The 21,606-nt window shown below is 38.3% G+C and overlaps 1 protein-coding gene across 4 annotated transcripts in view; it reads left to right on the top strand.

The window, feature by feature from the left end:
* The first annotated feature begins 615 nt into the window (after positions 1–615).
* The window catches only part of LOC121955105 (E3 ubiquitin-protein ligase RNF19A), a 35,125-nt gene continuing 14,134 nt past the window's right edge, over positions 616–21,606 (top strand). For 2 of the 4 annotated variants that reach the window (XM_042502906.2, XM_042502904.2), the window contains exons 1-3: positions 618–1,463; positions 14,427–15,042; positions 16,280–16,770. In XM_042502906.2, coding sequence (XP_042358840.1) covers positions 14,890–15,042; positions 16,280–16,770 — 644 coding nt within the window. In that variant the 5' untranslated portion in view covers positions 618–1,463; positions 14,427–14,889. Of the gene's footprint in view, positions 1,464–14,426; positions 15,043–16,279; positions 16,771–21,606 lie in introns of all 4 variants that reach the window. The other 2 variants (XM_042502905.2, XM_042502907.2) reach the window with 2 other exon arrangements.

Below are 21,606 nucleotides of genomic sequence, written 5' to 3'. Positions count from 1 at the left end.
TGACAACTGTGGTTTTTCATACTATCAGAATCTACAATTGTTGCATCATATCATATGTGTTCAGAAATTTAGTAGCCTATGGCTCTTGGAGGGCTTCATAAAAACTGAAATGGCCCTTGATAGGAAAAAGGTTCCAAATTTTTGGCTCTCACTGTTAAATAAAGTGAGAAAAAAATTAATCTCAAAATATACATAATTTATAACAATAAGAAGCAAGAAACTTCTATAGAAAAATGCCAGAGGTCTCTACTGAAATTGATTTATCTGTTCCAAGAAATATAGGCTGATTTATCGGCCTGACCCAAATATCAGTCAAGTTTTTGACCAATGTCACTGCCGATAATGAATTCTCCACCGAAAGTGACGAAACATTTCTAAACATTCTGATCTTCGGTGCCAAAACTGCCATCTCTAGTATTCGGTACTTAAAAGTCGGTTTCAAGCATGGATATCTTATAGTGAAGTCTGCTCAGTGGCGCAGAAAGCAGAAAAAGCTCCTTTTCCGGGTTCAGAAATGTGAAAAATACCCGGATCTGCTGGCCCATAGAGCATGCGTAGTAGAGATTAAGGGCAGCCGAACGCGGCCGAGTGTCGCCGAGCGGGTAACTTCCGCCGGCGGAGCGACCAACTTCCGGATTAGCGCCTCGCTAGCTTGAATGGCAGTCTGAAGAAATTTAATCTTGCTGCTCTTTTAGATTTAACAAATGTTATCGAACCGGATGGTTTACATCAAGACAGGAATACAAGACGTTTCTCGGGGGATTTTGACGCTCACAAAAAAATGTTTACAGATTTACAGACGTCTCTTTTGTGATGTTAGTCAATGGGGAAAAGTCTTTCTGGGCCATTGGTGACGACCCGAGTGGTGTAATTCCACTTTCGGCCACTGTGTAAATTTTGCATCAGCGCCTGGCGCACTTCCTGGGGGTTTGGGTTAAAGACGAAAACAGTGGGGTTTCTTCCCTCGCTTCACTTATTTTGGTTTAGTTTTCGGCGGATTACCGCCACACAGTGTGGAGGTTTAAGGAAGTGAAAGGGAACCCAATCAGAACATCTGGGGGGCGGGGTCGGACTCCGGACCCTGCCGCTGTCCGCAGCGAGGACCCTCTCGTTTTTATGGGACTGGGCATTTATGAATAGGAGATCCTGGGATTCTGCGTCATCCCATTGGTTCCTGTCACTGCAGTGTGCCTCCCCTCAGGCCGCCGCACAGCTCAGCCATCAGTCTGCTGCCGCACCGAGCTGAAGGGCTCTCCTCACCAAGGGTCTCCTCTCCTCGGCTCCCTTCCGCACCGGACCGGTCTGAAGCATCGTACCCGGCCTCTGTGCAGCTTCGGACGGTCAGATTTGATCAGTGTGCGGCAGTGAAGAGGAGGAGACGGGGGAGATATCTGTGTTTGGTCCTGGAGGGGAGGAGCCAGTTGTTGATTGTACGCTGCAAGGAGAAGGCGCCGCACACAGAGGTAAGATACCGTTTACGTAATAGATATTATTGTGTGTTTTATCTGCGGACTTTGAAACGCGCATTTTATACATCTTTATATTCGCGTTTGCTCGTGTTAATGATGATATCGGGAGGTGGAGGTGAATGCGAATACGTAGCCTATTAAACATGCCACTCCCTGCAATGATGCCCTGAGCAGACCCCCTCTTTGAATGATTAAAATGGAAGTATGAAAATGTGTACTGATTTTAAAAATAAATGTGGAGGTTTTGCAAGGATGCGTTGATCTTTTATAATATTTTTTTAAATTTGCAATGACATCTCTAATATATCGCGTATTGTTTTGTTTTTGTTAAATAGCACAGCTTTTTTTTTTTTTTTTTTTTAAATTTAATCCGTAGACTTAAAATTTATCAGTGAGTTATAAGTGCACATACACAACTGTTATGAAATCACACATCACATACTTAAATAGTCATGGGAAAAAATAATCCCTTATATTGTGGTTATTCAACAACATAAAGTAGCCTGCAGGCTGCCAGAGGTCACTATGGCTCAGTGTTGAGCGCCACATGGTGCAGAAACAGAATATTTTGGTCAGGGATGCCGCGGAGTGCAGAAGTGTGTGTGTGTGTGTGTGTATGCGTGTGTGTTTGTGTGTGTGTGTGTGTGTGTGGGCAGGCTGAGGTCACTCTCATGCCTCTGAAACCCGCATTGCTGATGTGGGCTTGTGTCCAGTGAAGATATTTAATAGGGTGTATCATCAGGTTTCCCTCTGCTAAGGCAACATCAGACATCCTCCTCTCTGTTCAGTGATTGCATGGCAACAGCTTGTTACAAGTGTACTCAAATAAACGCTTCAAAACTAAGGAGATAACGCGGCTGTCAGGATAATAATGTGGTTCATTCAAAGGACAAAATGCAGAAAAAAAGGTGTCCTGGTTCCTGCCTGTTTGGCATTTCAAACGAGGGGAAATGCTTTGGGGGCAGATGCTGGTGGTTGTATAATAATCCCATCTGTCATTGTCATTTTATCTGTCATCGATAGGCAGAGAGCCACAGGAGAGACTTAAATTTATTGACAGTCATATGCAAAATCAAAAAGGCTATAAAGGATTTAGTAAAAAATAACTGTCATATGCACAGGGTTACTTACAGTGCAGTTTGTCCTGATTTATTGCAGTAAAGGCTTCTTTTAAGGACATTAAAGTCACAGGCACCCATTTGTTTTATATGTATGAAATTAGATGAAAGCATGACTTGATATGATAATCTCATGACACAAAGCCAACCATCTGTACAGGTCAAATGTCACAGCTGTAGGGCATCACTCTTTAGTCACTCTAAAGTGTTTTATAGTACTTTTTAAACTTTTTTTTTTGCTTTTTGCCTCTATTTGACATAGCAGTATGTAAGCATGAAAGGGGAAGAGAGAGGGGATGACATGCAGCAAAGGGCCCCACCTCTTTATACTACTTCTACTGGTGTATTTTCACCTGTGGATGAGGTAATGATAGTACACCTTTAGGAGAAAATCTGCTTCATTATAAACATTGCCTTCAGTATCCTGGATGGGTAATTTAAAGGGATACATCAGCAATTTAGTATTGTACCACCATTCACAAGAGAGTTTAAATAAAAACTTTTAAAATCTGAGGAGTAGAACCCAAGATTTCCTGAATTTTGGATAATTTTTTCATCACATACATTGATGCAAAGTGTAAACATCGATCCATATTATCCCCTCACAGGCAAATACTGAGAGTAAACAGACGGTGCACATCATATGTAAACAAAAGCCGTACTGAGGAAACATGACGTACCTGCCGGGCCACTTCACAGACTTCTTGCTAACTTTAGGTTAGCTGCTCTGTTTCAGCAATGTTGACTGAAAAAATGTGCATGTAGACTGAAAGTCATCCGTGCTGTTCTGTCTGTGCAGGGACTTGAACCAGCGGTGAGTAAGTTAAAGCATAAATAATAGTAAACGGTTTAAGTTATGAGTAGAGGAAAAGTCTGCTAGTAGTTAAGCTAATTTCTGCAATGTAAAATGCCATAGGCTTATGCTAATAACTTTAGCCTGTTGTGTATGTGGGGGAATGTGACCTACATAAGTCAGTTGTTTTGTCTATGATCCTTGACAGTTATTGAGTTTTACACTTTAGTGAAAAGATCTTGTTGTTAATCCATGTTTTGAGGATATTTTTTAGTGAGACAGCGGCTGCCTTTCTAGTGATGATTGTGTCATCAAAAGCATGTTTTTTGTGAGACATTGGCTGCATTTCCAGCTGAGATTGTGTCAGCCAAAGCTGTTGTTTTCCAGCACGACATTGGCCTTATTTCAAGCTGCAACTGTGCAACTTAAAGTGGGTTTTTTTAGCAGGTGTTTTTTGCAAGGCATCAGCTGCATATCCGACATCAACAACTTTTCTAGCAGCAAATGTGCCTCCAGGAGTGGATGTCTTTAGTTAGACATAGGCAGCATTTTTAGTAGTGATTGAGTCAGCAAAAGCTGTTGTTTTCTGGTGAGACATAGGCTGCATTTCCAGCCACGATTGTGCAACAGATGGCAAATCCTTTCAGCAGGACATTGGAGAAATCTTCAGCCATGATTAATGCACCAGGAGTAGGTCTTTTTTAGTGAGACATGGATGAAAAAATTAATTACAAATTGTATTTAGCGAGACATCGACTGCATTTTCAGCTGCCATTGTGCAACCAAAAGTGTGTTTTTAGCGAGACATGGGCAACATTTCTAGCCCTGATGTGCCACAAGGAGTAAATGTCTTTTGGTGAGATATCGACAGCATTTTCAGTAGTGGTTGTGATTGCAAGAGCTATTGTTTTCTACCAAGGCATTGGCTGCATTTCCAGCCACCTTTGTGCAACCAGAATTGTTTTTTCTTAAGTGAGACATCAGCAACATTTCCATCAACAATTGTGCCACCAAAAGTGGGTGTTTTAAGCCAAAACATGATCCATTCTTAACCATAACTGTGTGTTTGTGCCTGAACATAACCACACGTTGACCACAATGTTGATGAATACACAATAACAATATTTATTCTGGTGACTTGATTGTAAATGCTCGTCTTTCAAACTCCATTCCTCCACTTATGAACACATGTTGAGAGTAATCTACTTTCTGTAAAAAGTCTCCAAGCTGCAGCTGAGATAACCCCAGTGACATCATCAGGGTTAAACCGTTATCTAAGTGTAGAAATGGTGGAATGCACCTTTAAAAGTTTTGTATTGTATTTTCTGCAGAATCGTGTGTGAGTGCGTGCTGCTTTTGTCGTCAGATTAAAATCTATGTGAATCAGCATGCTGAATCATGTCAGTAAGTAAGGAAACGAGACTCCAGCCAAAGCCTTTGTACATTATGTAATGATGTCCGCTGATGCTTTTTGGCACAAGGGATCAGTTTTTCCTTTGCCTGTTGGAAATAAATTAAAAATGAGGGTTTGCCGCTGTGAATGAAGACTGAGGCGTGTGGCTGAAGCTTTTTTGTTTTGCATTCTGGTGTAGCATGGAATAGATGTCGGTCAGTCGTGAAGTGCTTCAGGAGGTCAAAAGGTCAAACAGCCATGTTGTTGGAGTCCTCTTCAGCAAGACGTCCGCCTCCTGCTGACTGTCTTCCCTTTGCAACATTGAGACATACGTGATGTATACTTCCTTTCCTTATTAACTTGTGAAAAATAGACTTGAAAACAATAAATAGTTCACACAGAATATGTACAAAGATTTTTTTTAATACAGGAGAGCAAATACAGTTTTAGAGGGTTTTGTAATTTCTCTGTGCCAATGTGAAAAAAGAGGTTAAAATGAGATGCATTTCTGTTGTTGAGGTTAAAATGTCAAAGTCAAAATCATCTTTATTGTTAATTCTGACATGTTTGTTAGACATTACAGGAATTGAAATTGCGTTTCTCTTCATGCCAATTGTGCAAATAGTAAAAGGACAAAAAGAGACTAGAAAAACAAAGAGAAAAAAAAGCTAAAAAATGTATGTACGTAAATTAAATAATTGGGCAATAGAAAGAAAGAAAAAAATGAAAAAGAAAATAAATAAAGTGGAATAATGCCAATTTTAAATTAAGATGTGTTACTCATTGTTGGTTTTCAAAAGAATGGTTTACAACAGGTAAACAGGGTCACAAATCTGAATGATTCATTTTTCTTCTTAAAAGATAAATTTAAATTGATAAAAATGTAGGATAGGCATTTCTAAGCTTTTGCTTGTGCCTGAGCCTTTACAGTCTCTACTTAATAGAGAAATTGTTGATTTTGTATATACAGCTTGTATTGTTTCTATGCATTGTATTATATACAGATTATGCAAATAAGTATGTTTTGATTTTGACCATCTCCATTAGTTATTTTGCTCGCAGTGGTCGGTGTCTCTCGACCTTTAGCAGCAGTTTTACTCACAAGTATGACACACTGTTATCCTTGTCATTCAAAGGCATTTCACCTGATATTTAGGTTAAACTTTGCACATGGATGGAGGGTGAAAAAAAAGTGTGATTGAAGCTCTCTGTGCTCTGGCAGCGAAAGAAAGTTCTAGGACAGATTTTGAATTTGTCCTCTAATTCTCTGTAATCCCCCAAGACGCCTTAAGAATTTGAATTCTTGTAGAGGCTGTGTTACAGGATTGTTCGTTCAACGTGGCCAAGAGTTCCTCTAGAAAAGGAGCGAAGTATGAAACATCAGAGGAGTCCTATACTGTAAAGAGGGGAGGTCAAATCTTAGAGTGAGTCTTTGGCCTCAGGAGCATTTTACGGTATACTGTACAAACACACACACACACACACACACACACACACACACAAAGACACACACATTCAACGGAAAAGAAAATCATTAAGCTGTAAACTGAAGATGTGCTCTCTCCTTCCAAGCAGCATCTGCGTCCATCCCTCGTCTTGTTAACTCTTTTCCCTTGAGCCTTCTGAGGGATGGCATTAAAGACAGCAGCCCCCCCACCCCAACACCCCCACCCTCTCATGACAAAGCATATTTAACCCTTTGAAACCTCAGCATCACTTTTCTTGTGCTGCATTTAGACCACTTTTCACGTATTTAAGTCTTCATCCAAAACACGGGAAAAAAGTAATGAGTAATGAGCAACTTTGAGCAACTTTGCAAGAAATGTCCTGAAAATGGCAAGAATTTTTTAGATTTAGAAAATTACTTTAAAAAACAGGGAAATTTGAAAATTATATTCAAAATGATCATAATCCTATATGTAAAATTATGTTACAGAATCGTTATTGTTTTTAAGCACCGTATTCAGGTTATTTACATGTTCAATTTATTGAGCATGTGAATAACCCTAATTTTTGGTAATTTTTTGTTACTTTTTAAACTAGTTTTTGACTAATTTTGGGGTAATTTATTCTTTTGTTGTTTATTGCCTTCCTCCCATGTTTTCGAAAGAAATCAAGCCAATTTGCTCGGGTTTCAAAGGGTTAAAGAGGTCAAAATGCACACCGCTTTTGATGCCCCACAAGTTTTATTGTTACAAGTTTTCCTTGTGACTGTGATCAGTCGTTGTCACTGACTTTGAATCAGCCTTAACACTGGTGTTCATTGTGTTTGTATCATAGCCACTGGTCATGAAAGACAAACAGCATCTCATCGGCGAGAAGCGTCTTCTGTCATTTCCGTCTCTGTTTCTACATAATTCAGACTTTTATGTGCATAATGATGTGTGTGTTTGTGTGTGTGCGGAAGTGTGTGTGCATGCCAGTGGTCTTCGTTTCTGCAGTTTGTGATGGATGGATGATCTGATTCAAGATGATGATGATGATGATCTATAACAATAGATGTTTTGCTCATTAAGTGAACAGGACAGTTGGAGTGAAAGACCATTATCCTTGATAAATGGAAGGTTTAGTCAGATGTTGAAGGGAAAAAGAAAAATAAACTTCAGTTTAGAAGTTCAGGGGACGTATTCACAAACGTGGAGTCAAACTTGTAAGAGCTCCTAATTTAGCCTAAAAAATTCTAGTAAGAAGTCCTTGCTTAGGAGTGATTTAAGAAAGTTCTTAGCATTTCTGAGCAAAGAAGGGACAGAAACTTTACCCTAAGTGAGGAAGTGTGGTTGACCCTGTTGCTAGGTATGACAAATTATTCTAACAGATGTGATTGGTTGTCACAGACATGCCCTTTGTGAGCCTGCAAGATGTGGACACCCAGTGGAAATAAAATGAACTGCATCACGATAGGAAACTGTGCTCACACTGCTGTAGTTCTTCAGTTGCAAATATTTTAGTGTTGTGATCACTTCTGGTGTTTTATCGTTATTGTGTTGTGTGGGAGATGTAAGAGCACCACTTATGAGATCGACCACAAACATTATCCCTGCATCATCTAATCTGTAGCATTTCATTTACTCTCTGTCATTCAGCTTTAGAAGAATATTTTTCTACTTCTTTGTCTTTCTGATATTTTCTCCTCTGCTCAAGAAACAGTGAAGATCTTAAAAGTCCTCCTCCCCATGCCTAGCAGTTTTTCACCGTAGGAGCTGATTGTGAATTACTTTTATCTTTACCAGGAACTAGTCTTAACTTTAAGGGAAAATACTTAGAAATCATCATAATCCCAAGCATTTTCTTAGAATTTCGTCACTAGGGGCAACTCTCTGTACCAGGAAGCTTTGTGAATACGGCCCCAGAAGCCTTGGCCTTACTTTGGTAAACATAGTTTGCGGTCCTAAATAGACTTGTCAGAATAGCTGGACTGACTCTAAGGACCGTTACTGGTCCAAAACTAGTCTGAGTTGTACTGCTATCTGGAGCTGATTCTCAACCCAACTCGATCCAAGTCTGAGCCCTTAAATCTGAGTCGCATCTGGCAGTTATGTGTGGACCAGAGCCCGCTCACACTCTGTCCTTTGGTGCCAAAACACAGCGCAGTTTGCCAGCATTTAGTAGTGGAGTACAATGTAGTATGATGTCATATAGAAATGCTTGATTTATCATAAAATTAATGATTGTGCACATTGTTCTGCAATGATTGATTAACTCAAAGTCCCTCGTTGTTCCTGTTGATATCATGTTTTATGTGATCTAATTTAATGTGAACAGTCTGTGCAAAGTCTCTTTATCTTTGCTCAGCTGTGTAAGAGCAATGATGTCTGTGCAAAACAAATATTTCTGAGCGAACTGATGGGAAACTTTCCCTCATAGTGACAACATTTTTAAGCTAAGCAGCAAATTTTGTTGCCGAATTACCTGGCTACCTGTGGTTCCCATCTGGTCCAGCCACGGGGTCCAGATTTCTTCTTACTCATTAATTTAAGGTTCACACATAAGATAATTGGTCACGTATTCAGTAATATTTTACAAAATGTAAACAAGACACACAAGTTTCGAACACAATGAAATTAAACATATTGCAAGAATAAAGTGCAAGTTACTTAAAACTTAACTGTAAAAAACTGTAACCAAAAAAGTGCATATTATTGCTTCAATATCAGTGACAATGATGCTGCAAAGTCACAGCATGTTAATAGGCTAAATAATACCAACACAGGGCAATAAAATCAACTCCACAGCAGGAAATGGCACTTCACAATAAAAGCTCTGTACCGGAATTTTCCTGAATTTCAAAACTGTAGCGTGTTTTTTACAAAGTTGACATGTTAGCGAGTCACTTGCTGTCCATTCAGAATGGACTTGCGACCCACTTTTGGAATGCGACCCACCAGTTGGGAATCGCTGTTTTATAGTTTGGAGCGATAAGTCCCCACTGCAGCCCACTGAGTTCAAAAACACTAAAATCTCTGTGTATGTGTGTCGTACATGTATCAGTGTGCCTGTGTGTGTGCGTGCGTGTGTGTGTGTGTGTTTTTAAGCTTGTATATGTGAACGTGAAGGCGTAGATACACTACAGGGACAGTATGTTCACTGCATGCAGATTTAGCTCTATTGAATGTGTTATGTGTGCGCTTTTGATGTCTTCATATGTGGGAATTACGTCTATAAATAAACAGCAGCGCAGTGAGTGTTTATCACCGAGGTCGGTGCTTTGGATCCTCTACTTTGGCAAAGAAAGTCAGTTCCATGTGGAATATGGATGTTGGTGAAATCCAAGCGGATGCACAGCACAGTTGCCGGATGCAGAAAAGCTGGAAATATGTAGAGGGAGGACTAAATATTTTGAAATTGTTGCTGGGAGTTCGAAGTTCTTTTTTTTCTCTGGGGGTAACATAATATACTCTTCCATATCCCTCCATCCTTACCATAGACCCAATCTTGTCTTTTTCTTCAGGTTAACAATATATGCTACATATGCTACATAGAAGTGGTATACATCATCTGAAATCTGGAAACCCTATGATTAATTATACTCATTATGTAGCATAAGTTGTTATAGAATTTTTGGGTGGATACCATTTGTTACACAGATTTGGTGCTAAATTTACTCTTTTTTTACCACTTGAAAACTGATAAAAATAGTCAAAAATATCTCCAAAATACCACATTAAGACATCAAGACCTCGATTAATGCAGTAGAAAAATCCACGCTTTGATACTTTTGCCATCCATCCTCTGAATGCCTGAGGTCTCTTGTTTCAGGCTGTAAAGTTTCATGAGGCTCTGAATATCCTAAAGGTCACAACAGATCATTGTATACAGTGAGGTCCATTTTTTGAAAAAGAAAAAAAAGGTCTCACTACAATGAAACAGCTACTATGGGGATTAATATCATAACACATGAGTACATTGGGCTCACTGAATCCACAAGAGTCTCGGCTTTCCAGTTTGACCCAATTAATGCAATTCCAGTAATGTTTAGGAACCTCGGTATGCAGGAGTATTCAAAAACAATAGGCACAAATAACACATTTGTACTAAATGTCAAAGACGGCATGAGTTTCACCAAAAACTGACGTTTTAGCATAAAGTGGACATGAGAAGAAACCTTGTATCTCCACTCTGGCTTTAAATGTGCCCAGCCCCCTACAGGATACAAAAGACAATAGCGTTAGCTGAGGACAGCAGCGTCCTCGCAGAGTGGAAGAGGTTAACACAACACAGGATGTCTCCACTACCTTGCTTTTTCATGAGAGATTTGAGTCTGAATTTAACAAAAGATTACAGTTTTCACTTATAAAATATAGGGAAAAGTCAGGAGAGAATGAACACCACAAATGATAACTGTAACTGATGGTCAAGTTGTGGATAAGATGTCCTTATATGAACTGCACTTCTTCCAAAGGAAGATTTTGTCGAGAGAAATTAGAAAGAAGTTTATTTTTTTTAAAAAAAAAGACAAAACTGCAGTTGCTGCAGTGTTTACCATCACTGTCAGTCTGTAAGAGTAGTACAGATACTGTAGCTTCAACGGTGTCATTGTATCCTTCCTGTTGTCGGCCTGTGTGAAACTGAATGCTGTGAGTGTGTTCACACACTCCTCTCATCTGGCCTGTTTGTGTTCCTCTAGTTTTCTCAAAGAAGACCAAGATTAATTTTATCACAAAAGACGTTGATTTTAATTTTTTTTATCGTCAGTGTTCGGAGGCCCTGAGAGGCAAGAAAGAATTTTTTTTCTGATGGTCAATTTTCTAAGTCTGATACCTTTCGCTTCTGTTTTTATGACAAGTGGAAAAAAAAGTTTTGCCAGGACAAATTTTTAAAGTTCCTTTATTTTTTTTAAATTAGTGAAAACAAGGAAAAAAAGATATTTAGTGAAAAGTTTGGGCAAGTTGTTTTTCCTTCTGTTTTTTCTTTTTTTTCAGTCATAAGAAGCTACAGCGCACCACCGCCGATTGTTCTAAATAGGACTAAAAGCGTTCATGTTTTCATCCACGTGACTTTAAATTCCTCCCAAAACTTTACATAAAAGTAACGTTCTGTATAATATGTGTTAGCAAGTTGGGGAGTAACTGACTACAAGTACTAAAATATGAGTAACTTTATTCCATTACAGTTACAGATTAAATGTGTGGTATTCTGAATACAGTTTCAATCATTAAAAAAAGATCACTTGAAGGGTGTACTTCATTTATTCTTGTTTTATTACCACTATGTCCTAACTGAATGCAACGCGTGTGAGGGTCAGTTTGATTGCATTGTTTTGAGCTGAACTTTTGTTTCTTTTTGTTCCTGTCGCTAGCTTTAAAAGATCGAAAAATGGTCAAAGAATGGCTGGTTCGTTAAGTTGAAATGAGGTGCTCACCAGTTAGAGTGTGCAGCCCATATAGGCTGAGTCCATTGCAGCAGCCCAGTTCAATTCCAACCTGTAGCCTAAAGGCAAAAAAGCCATTAATATTATCACAAAAAAGAAAGAAATTAATTATCTACACAACACCAAACTTTTTCATCCATCTGAACTTTATTTCACAGATAAAGATAAAAAAAAGTAATAATGAACACAGAAATATTACTTTGGCAACACCTTTTTTCACCCTTTTTTAAGTCATAAAAATTGGTTGAGATGTAATAAAGATCAGACTTGGATAATGGATCACCAGATTTTTTTTGCCTCTCAGGGCCTCCATAGTTTTACCTCTAAACATGTAGATGCATGCTGTAAGACTCTTAACTCCTAAATTTGTCTTCATGTTGACACATTTGTTTGTTTAAAGTTATTTGAATATATTTGGTTTAAACATTTTTAAAAAGGTGTCCGAAAAGATCCTCTCTCTTTTCATCTTTTCAAGTTTTGCTCGCACAAATGTGAAGGATGTTAATTCCACCACGAAATACACAAACTAAACAAAAACAGCTGTCTGCAATGTTCCCTGTATTTTAGTCCATTTTGTTTTGTGTTTTTTTTTTTTTTAAGTTTTTTACTGCATCTAAAATAAAACTAATCATCTGTTTAAGGAGCCAACATTTCAAAGGGAAGCCATGCTTTTTTCTTTCGTCTTAAATTACCATATTGTATATAATGATGTGCTGCTGAAGAGGAGCCTGCTATTCAAGTCAATTTAAACGTATCCACAGGACTAGAATATAAATACGACTCTAACTCTCAGTCTCTATGCAAGCAGGCAGGTTAGGCACTGCAGTGTTACATAAATGCAGACTCTTTGTGCATCCTTGTTAAAAGAATGATGAAGCATGTAGCTCCTGTAGCCTGCCTCTGGCCAGTGCTATTCACTAGATATTTAAAAAAAAATCACATTTGACTTTAGAGAAAGTGAAACTGTTTCGGATCTTTAAATAGATGATCTATCACCGTATCATACTTCATGCTGTGCTCCGTGGTCCGATTTGACGCAGTGTCAATATGGAGACAGCTATTTTAATTGGTCTGGGGTTGCATGAATCACCTCATGCTCTCTTTGCTCTCCGGGCCTGATTATGAAAGCTCGCGGCTGCCTAATGGAGACAGAATGAGTTGTCTGTGCTGTCTATCACTGCCTCTCCGCTGTCTCACCCTCCGCCTCCCCCGATCCTTTCTGTCAGACCAGTCACAACTCTGTCGTCCTTCTGCTCTTTGTGTCTCATGGCTGTGACCTTAATGCTCGTGTCTGAGTCTCGATGACGGGTCGCACAGACCCAAACCCCTCCAGTTTGAATTTTATACCATATAAATGACTCTCGGGGGATTTTAGTGAGAGATTCAGGAGTAAAATGGCAAAGATGGAATCAGCTATATTGTGACTTTATTGAAAGGTCAGATTTTTTGTTCCTGGTATTGTGTCTGCTCAGGTTTTGAGTAAATGAGAGAGACTGAACACACCATTTAACCCTGTGAAACCTGGGAAAATTAGCCTTGATTCTGTCAAAAAGATGTGAAGAAGGCAATGAGCAATTTAAGAGGGAATGAGACAAAAATTACTCATATATTAGTAAAAAAAAAAAAAAGTACAAGGAAATTAACTGAAAATTAGCAAAAAACCCACAAACACACAAACAAGCAAGCAAACAGGAAAGTTAAAAAAAAGAAGAAGAAAACACAAGAAAATTACCTAAAAAAAGCTGCTTGAAATTATAACTATTCTGTAAAATAATTTTAAATATAGATAATAAAATATAAAAACATACAAACATGCAAACAATTTTTTTTTAGCTTTAAAAATAATATTTCCAAAATACACAAATTTCTTGCAATTTGCAGAACATTTCTTGCCAAGTTGCTCATGGCCCTTTTTTCTCAAGGTTTTTGAAAGAAATCGAACCAATTTGATCAGGGATTAATGGTTTAAATGCTTGCCACAGGCATCTTAATGCAGCACAAAAAAATGGATTTGTATTTATGTAGTAGTTTGCAGTAACTGAATATTAATTGATTCCTAATGACGATAATGATGTAACAAATGAAGCCTTTGTATAACACAGATTGAGCCATCTGTGTTTTTGTGTAAAAGTCCTGTTTGCTGTTCTGTGTTATAGGATTCTGAATTTGCAGCCAGAGGCAAAAATTTCTTAGATTACATTCATATTCATGTGAATGGGGTTCACCGAGAGGTTTTTCTACCTCAACAGTGTTCACAAGAGAATAAAAGTTCATTTACAGTATGAATCAAAGCAAGTTACAACAGATTATAGAGGGAACATAATTTATTTTGAATCTTTTATTACATTTTCCCGACGTTTTCAAAATGTTCCCAGATAGCATGTGGAAATGTTCCTGTTTCTGTCTGACATTTCTAACAAAAATCAGACCCACCCTGTGGAGTAAAGTAAAACCTATGAATTATTTTAAGCTGAGTAAATTTCTCCCTCGTTTCCTTTATATATTTCACAGTATTTGACAGTATTTTCAACCATTCCTCATTGCTTTATTCACATCCTGTGTCCTCCTGCCAAATGATCCTCATATTTTTACATATATCTTTGTGTAAGCCCCTGAAGATTTTGTAGAACATAGCTGCCCTGTGTGCAACACCAGGTAATTAAATAAAAACTAATACTGGGTTCTCATCCTGAATTCAAGGAGATTTTTATTTGTATTGCAACATATTTATTGACAGAATGATGTCTGATTTTAATTTAGTCATCATTGTGATGTTTGTTTACAGGTTTAAGCGACCGCTAGTGAGGAGGAGGCCTAAAATGATGAAGGACACTCGGCCAGTTCAGGACTAACTCAGACTGAGGGGACTGCGGTGGAGGTGGAGGAGGAAGAGGAGGGAGGAAAGAAGACTGAAGAGAGACAAAGTAAATCACGTGACCAGGCCTCGGAAAGGCTCCAAATTAGTGATGTTCCCCTCGGGCAGGGATTACCTCCTCCCTGTCGTCTACCTCTCCATCTCTCCCGCTCTTCCTCCTTCACACAGCAGAGCAGCCGCCCAGCTCCAAGAGCCGTGAGAGCTCGCTGTGCTCACCCGCCCACACACACACACACACACACACACAAACTCACACACACACACTTGCACACACTCTCTCTCTCTTGCACATACACACGCACGCTTTTTTGCATCCTGCCCATGGTCGTTGGCCTGTCCTCCTCAGCTGCTGCTCCCGCTCTCGTCCCTGACCATGAAGAGGCCCAAGCAGCAGACGGGGCCGCTGAGCTTCCTGAACTTCTTCAGCAGGAAGCCCAAATCGGAGCCAAAGCCAGAAAGGCCTGTGGAAGCGTGGCCGAGAGAGGAGGTGGCCATCACGCTGACCCCGAGCGAGCATCCAGAGCAGGTGAGACTGAGGAACGGATCTCATATCTGTCAAATTTAAGTAATTCTCCTGGTTATTGTTTGGCTTTTGGTAGATTTGTGGAGTTGTGAAAATGTTTGATTTTGGCTTTAATGTGATCACATTTAAGTCTCTAGTTTTATAAAGTCCTTTAACAAAGATATTTAGAGTTTTATTGGTAATTCTGTCTTCGTAAACACACTGACAGAAATTCAAATTTGGATAAAAATTAAGTAATATGTCAGAATTTGTATTTGTTTTTCATTATTCTTTCTCACAGATGATTTTCAGCTCTATTATCTGTATTAATTGCTCATTTTTAGTTTAATCATCCCTCCATATTTCTGATACTCTTATGTCTAGTTTTGTTGCCAGAATCAAAATGTCTCAGAAAAGAAATGAGGAACGTGAAGAGCGGCTGTAGATCATTAACTTTGGACGTATTAGCTTCTGCTTGCTTCCCTGTTACAGCCCAAATCCATTAGAGTGTTTATTTAATTAATTGGTAATTTCGAGAAATTATGTTGCCAAGAAACCAGCTACACCAAACATCCACCTTCATACACACCCAGCAATAGAAATGTTCACCAGAAATGTGGGGATGTTCCATTTGTTTTCATTTATTTATTAAAATAAATCTTATTTTTGTGGAAAGCAGCAGAATGTCCTCACAACTTGTGACCAGGGACGTAGCAATAAATTATGGGGCCTCAACGGTCTCTGTGGGCCCCCTCTCTTGATCGATGTTTCTCTCCTGCATTTATTAAAATTTTTGTTTTACAAAGTCACTTTGCTTTCTTTCTTTATGCTGGTTTTTGTATTATCTCTTTTAACGACACAGTTTCATTACTTTTATCATTTATTATGGTTTCTTGACTCACAATTTTCAAGCTTTGGTTGTACAGATTTTAGGGATATGAAGCATTTAAAGAAATTCCAAGAAATGACATCACAATGAGCAAAAATAGGGGTTACGGGCTGAGAGGGGCCCCTGAGGCCCCTTATTTTTTTAAATACAAAATTCAGTCTTTAAACCTATTTATTCAGATAATTTTAAGAATATAATATAAAATATAAAAATGCAAACAAAACCCAACTGTTCAATCCAGGCGTCTCGTGGGCCTCCCTCCCCTTGGGGCCCTCCCTCTTGTTTTGACCCTGCTTGTCACTCTGTGTGTGAGAACATTTTTAATGTTAATGATCGTATTTGGTAAATCAGCAGCTCTGTAACTGTCCACAGGACCTCAGCCTCACAGCAGAAGAGGCTGGAGAATCAAGAGTTTCTGGAGGAGAAAGAGGAGAAGGAGGAGGTCCGCCAGCAGCGGCTGAGGCAGGCGAGGACGGTGCAGTCACCGGCGAGTGCGTGGGCGGGGTCGGCAGCGGCTCCACCGGCGTCCTGTCCCTCTCCTCCTCCAGCCAGGAGCAGCTACTGGATGAACACCTGGAGGAGTGCCCACTGTGCCTGCTCAGTCAACCGCGTTGCCACTTCCCACGACTCACCTCCTGTTCCCACCGGACGTGCTCCGACTGCCTCCGCCAGTACCTGCGCATCGAGATATCTGAGAGCCGGGTGGGCATCGCGTGCCCGCAGTGCCCTGAGACGTTAGCGCCACTGGATGTTCGTGCCATCCTGGATGACCGGGCGCTGCTGGAGCGGTTTGAGGAGTACCAGTTGAGGCGTTTCCTGGCTGCTGATCCAGATACACGCTGGTGCCCTGCGCCTGACTGCAGGTGAGAAGCAGACAGTGCTGGACCTAGCACATTTCGGCGCCCTAGTTGCCATAGCCCCCTCCACCCTCCAAAAAAATTATATATATATATATATATATATATATATATATATATATTTATATATACACACACAAGAACAACAGCTAATGCAAATAAATACAAATAAATGACTTAGCCAACATAAAAAGAATAAATATCAAACTAAAAAACACATGGTAGGCTACTTGCAAATTTACATTTCTTTAAAAAAAATTTCTTTTACTCATACATTCTCCACACACTCTTCACTCCACCATCCCTACCACTGCTCTAGCATGACTTCTTAGGATAATTTTTCCATTATGTTTGTAAATATTTTATATAATTAAATATAATTTTATCTTTATTAAGATCATATATTATATTTATATTTTGTATATCTAATATATCTTTTTTATAAAATACAATAATTTTATTTTTTAAATAATTATTACTTTTTTTATAATTATTATTAATGTATTATGTATATATACATATTAAGTCATCAGTATGCAGATAGTTAAATAACAACACTTAGAGAAGATTTAAAAGGATAGAGGAAAATGTGTGAGTAATAAACAATAATAACTTCTCTAGATTGTCTAAACTTGTAGAAAAATGTTCTTTTTATTGACATCTTGAGTCACACAGTAGCAATTCACTGTACTGTAATTACCTTGGGGGAAAATAAAAGAGAAAGCCCTAATTCAACGTTACGATACGGCAGCTCTTGTCAAAGCCCTGTCATCCCACCACCGCCTTTATGTTGTAAAACACAAGACTGGGAGCAGTTTTTAAGTGTCAGAATGATTGATTGAGCTTTGAAAAGATGAGCTGACAGCAGACAGAAAGCTTGGTTTGAGCTTTAGATGCATCCCAAGGCTTTTGAAAATTTGATGCAACCAAAATATTTTGCAGATACTGAACCAGAACAGACTGGTTGTGAGTGATGAAGCAGGCCTCTTTCCATTTAGGAGCTAAAACCCCTCAAGAATCTATGTAAATGAAACAGTAAATACACGTTGAATTGGGAGTTAAGGGGCGAATTCACCTTTAATCCGCTTACTGCAATAACACAACGATGATGTGCATTTCTGGGACCATTTTATATTTCTTTACTCCCCTGAGGATAACTGGCTGATATTTTGATTACATCATGTCACATGGAGATATTTCAAGCACAGCTACAATGTAATTTCATTGTAGAATCGATCAAAGACATCATCATAAATCATACAGGGAGAAATACGCTGCAGAAGAATTAGATTTTTTTATTTTTCAGCCCAGTCGCCAGAAAAAAATGTTGGCATTGTACATTTCTCATTTTTTAGTTTTTATGTATGTATTTTATGTGTCATATCGAGGTTTCTAAAGTGATGTAGTTCTGAGTGCATGTATATGATGTGACTTTGTTATCTGGAGGTGGAGGGGATGGTTGATGGTGTGACACCTAAGCGAAATGGAGACAAGCTGCAGACCAGTGCAAACCGCTGTTCTAGACCAATAAAGAACAACACCGTTTGTTTTTTAGCGAGACATTGGCAGCATTTCTAGCTTTGACTGTGCCACCAAAACTTGTATTTTAATAATGCGACTGGATAGAGAATCTCGCCTCTGTATTAGTTATTTTCAAAGGGGAGACTCTTTACATGCTTTCCTTCTGAAGGGATTGGTTTAAAGGTTTAGTTATAGTACTATTTTTTTTTTATCTAAAAAAAAGCCCTCTGTTTTAATTCCTGTAAGGGTCATTGTGACGGATAAAACTAATAATTCTGTAATATGGGGACAATCTGACACTGAAATATTATCTGAGAGGGTTATCGTACCATGAAAGTCTCATACTGTTGCAACCGTAAAATATCACATACACACGTTAACAGGAGTGGGAATCATCAGAGGTCCCACACTACAATATTATCACAATACTTAAGCCCCAATACAATATTATTGGGATTTTGAATGTTTTGGGCCACGTTGAGATTGCAACAATATGTATTGCAGCATCGCAATACATAAGTATTACCTGTTGAAATGATGTCCCCAAAGGAAAACTTTGTCATCATCTGCTTCATCTAATAAGATTGTTTTTCATCTCACCTCAGTAATTGTTATGCAGAGAAATGTATCTAGTGAACTGAATAACAGTTGATTTTACTATTCTATTGGGTTGCCAAAAGTTGAATTTGTATTTGCGATATAAATGACATAATAATTTAAAAAAAAACATACTTGGTGTCCGTGTATTGATACAATATTGCCAAACAAAATATAGTGATACTTTGCTGTACTGCCCCCCCCCACCCCTACACATAAACTACAGTGTTGTTTCAACCCTATTTTTTGCAACATTTCTGCAACATAATCACTCCAAATGTTGCATTTCTGTGGTTTTCAGAAATGTACAATGCCGACATTTATTCTGGCGATTAGGTTGTTTTTTTTTCCCCCTCATTGACAGCAACCTCAGTGGACCACAATGCAATGCAACCGCAAGACATGTGCTGAGTTAACTTGTCTGTGCTGTAGTTTACAACATGTGCAGACACTGATCTGTTGCTTTATCATCTTAATGTGCATGTGGGGTAACGGGATAGGGCTGCTGACGGGAAATCGTAATGTGTGTGTGTGTGTGTGTGTTGTGTGTGCGTTCAGTGAATATTTGTGGTGGAAAACACGCATACACCAGGGTTCAGGACTCAGTGGTAGACTGTCTGTCTCCCTGTCTGTCAGTGCTCACAGCCTGGTCATGATGAATGAGTGGAGCAAAAATCAATACGCCATTCTGTCTGATGCTGCTGTGAATTAAATATAACTCAGAGAGACAAGACTGGGTTTCTATCTTCAACAAATCTGCAGACTTTTAAGCTTCACATACTAAAAAATGTTTACAACTGGAGGTCAGCAGAGATTTCAATTTTAGATGACTAATAGTTCCCGCATGTAAGAGCCTTTGAAGTGGTGACCCATTATGTAAACTGGTCACATTTATGGTTTGTGTATTCCCATGCTCCCAACATACACACATTCCTCGAGGTCTTAGTGACAGAAGCTTAGTTGGAGATTATGTCGGCTCTGAGAAAGTGTGGCAAAATGTGGTGCACTCTGTGTGTGTGTGTGTGTGTGTGTCTGCACGCTTGTGTCTATGTGAGCACATTTTGTCATGTTTTTGCTGCATATGTGATGCTGCTGTAGGTGGTTTCAAACAAGATGGGATTTTTGAGCGCACACTGACAGAATCTGAATAAGACGTATTTCAAGTGGAAATCCTTCTGTGCTTGTGCTAATACCAAATAGTGTTTTTATCTAACATGACTACACTTTCACATCCGATGTGTAATTTTTGTATTCTAAGTTCTCAACTAACGTAAATCACACTGATCTAAATAGAGATGTAGATCATTTTTGTTTCAGCTATTGTCAAATACATGTCAGTTCTGCCACATAGCCCCACTTTCTCAATTTGAAATATTTACTGAAAAGAGTTTTCTAGTAAACAGTAATGTTTACATTCAGTTTTTCCCACCAAAATGCATTCTATCCATTAGGCGTAATGAATGTTTTAAATGCATTTCCTTTCTCATACAACATTTGACAGATTTATAACATAGAAACATTTAACAGATTTTCAGATATTTTGAGACTTTATTCACATCAGCCATACCATTTGCTATCACACGGCTATGTTTCTGTCGAAAACTTTCAGCCAATCCATGTGTGATGTGACTGCATACACGTGAGCATCCATGTGCATTCTTGTGCACAAGAAACAGACAAAACAGGGATCTGTTTTATAGAAACATTGCTCCATAGTAAAAAACTTAACTGGGTAACTTTAGCTCCTTAACAGGCACTGTAACCGCACAGTTGTCTAGTTTTGCTTCACTAAAAACTCAGCAAAACCCAATTTCATTTTAAACACATGTATTTATATGATACATTTTACTATTTTAATTACACTGCAATTCTATTATATTTTAATTACATTTAATTGACCGTGGATTTTTTTCAGATTTTGTTACGTGATTCATAATTTCTTATATGAATTTATTAGATTTATTTTGTTTATTATATGAAGTTACTTTTATTTTTATTTTTTTATTTAATAACATTGACTTTTTTCTTAATAATTAAGTTTATGTTTTTGTTTTAACATATTATACGATCTCTAATGTATAATTTTTTGAAAAAGGCATTTCTTGTGACTGTTAAGGGGTTAAAGTGGAAATTTGGTGGTTTATATATATGTGCGTGTGTGTGTGTGTGAGTGAGTGTGTACATGTAATTTTCTAAAAATAATTAGCTCTCAATAACGTGTACTTTCCATATGTACACAACAATATCTGAGGGAATACTGGCCATGTTTTCCATTTGTAAAACAAATACAATACATAAAAGCAATATGAGGAAAAATAGTAAAATAAAAGGGGATATACAAGCCATATCCTACCACTGATGTCCAATCCACCTACGTCAATGACTAACTTACTCAGAACACCTGCAACCCAACATATAACCTGTGAAGCTCAACAGGCATCTTGTATCCAGTAGTTAAACTTTTGAATATATATATATATATATATATATATATATATATATATATATATATATATATATATATGTACAGACATATATAAAGCAGAAAGATTTTATTATTAAAGAATAAATATATGAGTGTATAAACGGATGTGTTTTCCAAAAGACTTTTAGAAAGCTTTGATCTCTTTGTGATAGAGTACATGGGTTAGGAATAAAAGTGCAGCAATTCATTTCAATAATGTAATCTGTTGTTGCTGTGTATTCTGTCAAAACCTATTAATA

Source organism: Plectropomus leopardus, chromosome 16 (genome assembly GCF_026936395.1).
Source record: "Plectropomus leopardus strain MGB_pleo_1.0 chromosome 16, ASM2693639v1, whole genome shotgun sequence".
Classification (NCBI taxonomy): Eukaryota; Metazoa; Chordata; class Actinopteri; order Perciformes; family Serranidae; genus Plectropomus; species Plectropomus leopardus.
This window is presented reverse-complemented; position numbering and strand designations above follow the sequence as displayed.